At 37.9% G+C, this 6,841-nt stretch overlaps 1 protein-coding gene across 3 annotated transcripts in view; it reads left to right on the top strand.

The window, feature by feature from the left end:
* Positions 1-6,841, top strand: part of LOC101849440 — a 10,067-nt gene extending 3,226 nt beyond the window's left edge. For 2 of the 3 annotated variants that reach the window (XM_005093220.3, XM_005093221.2), the window contains exons 3-5: positions 2,530-2,700; positions 3,675-3,806; positions 6,039-6,206. In XM_005093220.3, coding sequence (XP_005093277.1) covers positions 2,530-2,700; positions 3,675-3,806; positions 6,039-6,175 — 440 coding nt within the window. In that variant the 3' untranslated portion in view covers positions 6,176-6,206. Of the gene's footprint in view, positions 1-2,529; positions 2,701-3,674; positions 3,807-6,038 lie in introns of all 3 variants that reach the window. The other variant, XM_005093219.2, reaches the window with a different exon arrangement.

The raw sequence follows: 6,841 nt of genomic DNA, 5'->3' as shown, positions 1-6,841 counted from the left end.
CCACGCACTCGGAAGGCCGCAAGTGCCAGCGACGCCGTGTTACGCTACCTAATAAGTTCTTCTATGTCTGGAATTGCGTTCTCAGCTTTTGACAAAGTCCATGTGCAGCATGTATGTGTACATTTTGTCTGAACTTTTTGACAAATGGGGTCTATTCTATTCCAGAAGAAAGTGTCCCTGTACTGCTAAATCCAACAATAATGTTTATTTTACAGATATATACAGATATATTTAATACACACATAATTATATTATATGCCTTCAAAATCATACTTTCTGTTCTACAAAACAATCTTTGATCTCAGTGCACTTTTTTGATCCGGTGTAGAAAGCGGCTAAATGCACGACAATGTCCACTTTGACCAGAGTCCTTTGCACAGCTTTTGTTTGAAGCGCTATAAGCAATTTCTTCCTCATCTTTAAATCACTGCCCCTGTAGTCCTTCTTTTCTTTTTTGGGAAGAATTGATGGTCACATGGTGCTAAGTCTGGAGAATAAAGGAAATCATGTTCAAGGATTTCCCATTGCTAGTTGAGACCGGTGACTTTTCGAGCAGTGTGTCATGATAAAAGACAATACCTTGCTCAAGCAAACCCAGCCGCTTTTTTATGATTATGTGGTCTCAGCTTTGTTTTAAGAACCATCTTGTAATCTAATAGTCATTATTGACTGTTGTGCGAACGAAAACCGGCCAATTTAAAACCACACCCTTATGATCAAAAAAAAAAGAAAAAAGTATGAATATTTAATATGCATCACTTTCAAAGGATCTTGCATGCTCACTTTTGAGCTTTCTGAAGTGGTGGTGATCCTGAGTTTCTCCATTCAGCTGATTGTCTTTTCAGTTCTTGATCCCATGAATACACCCATGTTTCATCACCTGTTTTGGTTCTTTAATATATATAAAAAGTGTCCCTTTTTTTCCGTACCATGAGGGTTAAACCACGTGTGCAGCGCTCTCGATCTTCCTTTTGCTCATCAGTCAGCAGATGAGGAACTTATTTTGCAAAAATCTTTGCTTTCTTAACGATCTTCCATGAGAATTTTATGAAGTTTTTTTTTGTTTTTTTTGCACACAGCTTCTTCTGATCTCTTTCTTTCTCCTTTTTTTTTCCTCCCCCGTCTTCTTTAACAGAAACTTGAACCTGCGAAACATATCTCTCAGAAAAAGGCTGTCCAGAGTGCTTTTCAAGATTAACTCGCCCGTCTGTCATCTTTCTCACCCCGTTTGTTACTGTTTGAATACTGAACAGCAAATGTTACCCAGTGTCCTAAGAAGACCATCATGCATTTCTTTTAGTGAGTCCTCTAACATACGTGTGAGTTTGATGACAACGCAAACATTATATTTTGAAAAAGAGCCTTTCACCGTTGCAATTGCCATGACGTGAGTAAAGCGAAAAAAGTATATTAATAAACAAAGCATCTTGATGACAATTTATGGGTGGCGTAGAGATGAAAAATTGTTGCAGAGATTGTACACATGTTGAAATAATGTGACATAAAATTTCTCATTATTTGCGTAAAAAGTGAATGAAGTTATTATGTCAGGGAAAGTTTCTCCTGGGATAGACCTCGTACAGTTATTCCAAGTGGTTCAAGGGTGTTATGATTGGTCTTATGGGCTTATCAATTCTTTTCTGTTGCTCCTGTTTTGCTTTTTTTCAACACCAGAAATATTGGTCAGTACAGAGGATTTTTCGAAAATATTCATGAATTTGTGTGCTACATACATAGGTAGGACCTAGAGCCCACTTGAAAAAAACTATTTAGTGAGATTATTTTTTTTCAAAGGACGATAATCATAATGATTTGTGCATGATATGCCCGAGTTTGTTATTTTGAGAATACCGTCAATCATGTGTGCCATTCATAAAAATGCTGGAAATTCAATGGGGAATACAAACTGGTATCTTCTTAGACCCCCTGCAAAGAGAGGAAAAGGGGTGAACCAGCCTTTTTATTATTACTGTCGCTTGATAAAGATCAGGGAGTTATAACCGACTTCTCATCTTTCTCTTATGCCGTTATCGCTATCACTGCTACTGCTTCCAAGACTTGATTTTCCAGTGTCAGAGAGTGTTACTGCTTTGTTCTTCCACTACAATTTCTTTCAATGAACAAGGAGCTTCATCTAGTGATACACATGTACATTTTTTTGCTATTTTGTGAAGCCCACCAATAAGAAAGTAGCATAACTCGATGGCAGCTTGAAAAAAGCCCATTAAAGCGTCTCAAGTAAAAGAGCCGATCAATTTGTATTGCATAATTTTAAATGCTTTCAAACTTTTAAAGTAGGATTGGATAAAGATGGAAAGTGAAATGTACATTTCAGAGCAATGATGCTATTGTAAAGATTACTCGACACCTTTACCATCTGCTGGGCTAATTGATCAATTGCATTGTTCAAAAAGTTTTAAAATGTTCGTATTTTTTAGTTTTGTATCAATCACAATAGGACAGTCCTCATGGTAAATCTAAATCTGAAAACTATCTTCAGGGTTGGTTTTTTTTTCCAAATTGTTTCAGGAAACCGTGAAATTGTTGGATGGGGCCACAATGGTAATGCTTCATACTGGGACAGGAGTGAATTTCCTGCTCCTGCCATTCGTTTCAAGGAGGACACCCCAGATGTTTTGCAGCTCAGAGAAAAGGAGAAGGGAGACTGGAAGAGTTTGTCTTTAGATGAAAAGAAGCAATGTAAGTTAAATGATGGTTGTTTTTGTGTCTGACATATAGCATTAAAAGTTTGCAGCAAAGTAATCTCGGATGAAAGTCTGTGTCTTAAAGGCCATCTTTAGGTGAAAGGGGTTAATGACTGATTTTTATACTTTCTCAATTAATCTGTAGGACTAATTCTTTTTCAGGGGTGTTTTGAAAAATGGTGTTGCCACAAACTACTAGGAGTACATTTGAATTTTTTTGTTTGTGTCTTATGTTTCTTAAGTAGCATTAAAAAATATACTTTTATAATGTTCTTATTCGGATATCTGTTTGTCAGTTATTTTCTATTCATTTTCAAGTTGGTTGGGTTTTTTTTAAAGATTGTCTGAGACTGAGTGATGTAATAGAAGTGTACTTTATAACTCTTTCAAGATAAGGAGTTAAAAGTGACCTTAGTTGACTTTGTTCTGATAGGGGGATTTGTGAGTGAGATGTAGATCTTAAGCTACCTTACACCGGGTTCATAGTAGGGCCTTCAGTGGTGGTTGTTAGGGGAAGGAAAGGATGTTGCACGTGATGCAAATGATGAGTGGCTATGCAGTGTTTCAAAACTAGATGAATGGTTTAGCGCATCTGTTCAGCTGGTATTTACAAATCGGCCTACACTGTAATAGTGCTTTAAAAAAATATTTAATGTAGAGGTACATTTATGATCTTGTCTGTACAACTACTTGACATAGAACTGTCAAAGTTGAGGACACTATAAAGGAAGATACAGATCTCTTTACCCTCTTGAAGTTGGAAATATCCAGCTGCTTGTAGTTTACAATACCTGATAAGAAAAGAAAGTGTTTCCTACACCAAAAATATCAGTACATCCTGTTCTGGGCTCCTCTCCCCATTACTCTTACCTCCTTTTACTGTTCTCCTGGATCCTTGTAACTGCTGTCCCGCGCACTCATTTGACAATGTGCAAAACATAAATTCACGTGAATAAAATTTCGCTTCAGTGTACAGAGCCAGCTTCTGTCAGACATATGCTGAGATGAATGCTCCCACTGGTGAGTGGAAAGCAATGGTAGCAGCCATCTTGTTCGGTCTCACAGCTACAGGCTGGGTGATGTTCTTCATGAAGAAAGTTGGTAAGTCACAACTGCTGTTTGAGATATATTACTTGCAATAAAAAGAAAGTACCACTTTTTTTTGATTGAGCAAAAATCTAGTCTTCTGAGTCTGCGCTTTTCCTTTCACGTGAGTAATACAGTGGAACGCGGATTCAACGAAAGGAGACATCTCGTGTTTTTTTAATGAATTAGAATTAATAAAAATAAATGGCACATAAAGTGCGCACAAATGAACGAACTTGGATCCAACTAGGTTCATTTAACTGGTATGGGGTCACGCATTTTTCTCCTCCAATGAACCTTGTCTACTCTATTCCAAGAGACCATCAGTTGCACGTGCAACTGGACAATGAAATACTAACCTAGACATCTAGACCTACGTGGTGAATTGTGTGCTGGTCTGTGGAAACAAACATTGCCATATGCCATGCCCTACATTGTAAAGCATCTTATTGCTCACATTGCTATTACTCAAATTTAACAAAATTGATGGTCAGGCCCCTTGACTTGGTTAACTCACTTCAGACGGTTCACAAAACAGTTGCGTGACCCCCGCCGCGACGGTTCCCTCAAGCCCTGCGTGATCAACTTTGGAATATTTTTTTCCGCTCTACAAATCACGCACGGATTTCGTGACCTGCCTCGTGCCCTTGTTTGGCCAGGCCTGAGCTACTTAGACTTCGTTTCGTATCTCTGGGGCCGGTAGTTTTTACGTTATTGAAGGTGAAGGACAGTCACCCCAACTGGGTAGAACTGACCGGAACTCGCGCTATGTTTTTACCTATACAACTGATAGTAATCCGACAGTTGCGTCGTAGTAACAGTCGAAGAAATCGCATGAACAAGAATCACATAATTTCGCCGTTTTCAATACTTCTGTACGTCTTACTAGTTCTAGTGTCTCAAAATTATTATGGTGTGTCTTATAGTTAGGATCCTGGATATGTACCCGAACACGGCCAGAGTCGTAGTTTTAGGACTAGATCTAGCACAAGTACTGGTGTGCTACGAAATCACAATGTCGTGCCATACATCTGTCCCATGTAATTCAGTGTATGGGTCTGAATCAGCGCACAGACCAGCTTTTATATTTTCACCAAACACTCACTCATGCATACAAATCAAAACAGAACACTTTGAACTTTTATTTTTGTTGTTGTGAATTTCATTCAATCTGTCTCATCTCTGGAAATTTTTCGGAAAATCAAATTCATGCCAATTTAAAAAAAAAAAATTATACAAATTAAAGTATTAGACTAAGACAACTTTAGTTTTTTGTATTAGATTAAGCTTGAATGTTACTTTACTCTGTCAAAAAATAATTACAATAGGGTAATTCTGAGAGTTGTGGTGGTTTATTGATATACTCCCAAAAACGCCAGTCTTCAACGCTTGTGACTGGTGAAAGGGCCCAGTAGTGAGTTAAATCCGAGTTCTGCTGTAGTAAGTACTCTAAAAAGCAGGTCATGTTATAAAAACAAAATTTTGGTGCTTAGTGTTCATAGCAACAACGTTACAAAATACAAAACTGGCATTTCTTTTCCGACAATGTGATGGATTTATGTCTATTATTTGTTTGTTTTAATGAAGATTAGGTCTGTCTTTATGAAAAGCCCCAATAATATTTGATCATTGTAACCCAAGAAAGATGGTAGGAAAGAAGGAAGCTAGCTAACTTTAGATTGACTTTCATCTGAATTTGAAATTTGTGATGTAGATCTAGATTCTAGATCAATTTTTTTAGATAGATCTAGAACCAGAAAGTATCTTGCAGAGCAGATCTCATTTCTCATTAGTAGAGTATCTATAGGTTTTGATTAACTTGCAGTGACAGATAGTAAAAAGTACAAGAATGACAGCTGAGAAGAGCATTGTAGGCCTATGAAAAACATGAAAAGTGAGTCTCATTTGGTAGGTAACTGAATACAGGAAGGTGTTCGAGACTAGGACTAGTGATTTGAAACAGTGCCATCTTTATTCCCATCTAAATCTAAAAGTATCTAAGCTAAAATCTATAGACCCTGAATTCGACAGCTAAACTTGTCTACTATTACTGCTTTTAAGAAAGCAAAACAAAATTGGGCACGTGTTGCATAAGTAATTTTCCTTCCTCTTCAAAGTATTCAGACTCAGACCTTTGAAAATGACATAATGACTGCCGGGAAACAGAAGAAGTAGATTAAAGAAAATGAGGAACATGGGGTTGCCGCAGTGATTTATGTTCTGCTGTTTTTTTTTCCCCTTTGCCAGTGTACCCACCTCCTCCCAGCACGATCACTCGTGAGTGGCAGGAGGCATCTCTACAGAGGATGCTTGACCAAGGCCAGGGAGCCATCCAGGGCGTCTCAGCCAAATGGGACTACGACAAGTTGGAATGGAAAAACTAGACAGACAATAAAGCCGCTTTTTTCTTTTACAGCTCTGTTTTGCATGATGAGTCAATGGTGATATGCACACGTTCCTTAAGTGTTTGTTTTTGTTGGTCCACTTGTCTTGCCGTGTTTGGGTTTTGAATAAGATGTGTAAGTTAATGTGTACGTCCAGAGTTCCCTTGTCTGAGTCCACCGCCATGATCCATGGCAGAAGGTGCTTTGAATTTGGTATGGGTATGACAGAGTGATCAAATTTTTGTTTTTCTGTGTCAATTTTTAAATTCAGGTAACTGTTGTTTTTTTTTAACATATCATATTCTTTGGCCTCAACGTAGGGACTCCCTATTGCTAAGTAACTAGCATATATTGTCCCACATGCAGCGCAGCTCAGTGTTTTCTTATCTTGTTCTGTAGACTTTTACTTAAGTAGTGTAGGGCTGTTCAAATTGCACTTGGACTGTTCAAATTGCTCTTAGGTGACACACTTGAAGGATGAAAAGAATTGGTTGGGATTGGTTTTTCAAAGGTGTTAAGGTGCATTTCGAAGAATGATGGCCATATCTCACCAGCTCTTGTAATGTTCATCTCACCATGATTTCACCAAATACGAGGTGTTAATTTATTGAGACTGTGGTATTCAGTGACTTGAATAAATTTGTGTTACCACTTAAACGACCCAGA

This window comes from Aplysia californica, unplaced genomic scaffold, assembly GCF_000002075.1.
Source record: "Aplysia californica isolate F4 #8 unplaced genomic scaffold, AplCal3.0 scaffold00060, whole genome shotgun sequence".
In the NCBI taxonomy this organism is placed as follows: Eukaryota; Metazoa; Mollusca; class Gastropoda; order Aplysiida; family Aplysiidae; genus Aplysia; species Aplysia californica.
The sequence above is the reverse complement of the archived record's forward strand: the minus strand, read 5'-3'. Positions and strand labels throughout refer to the sequence as shown.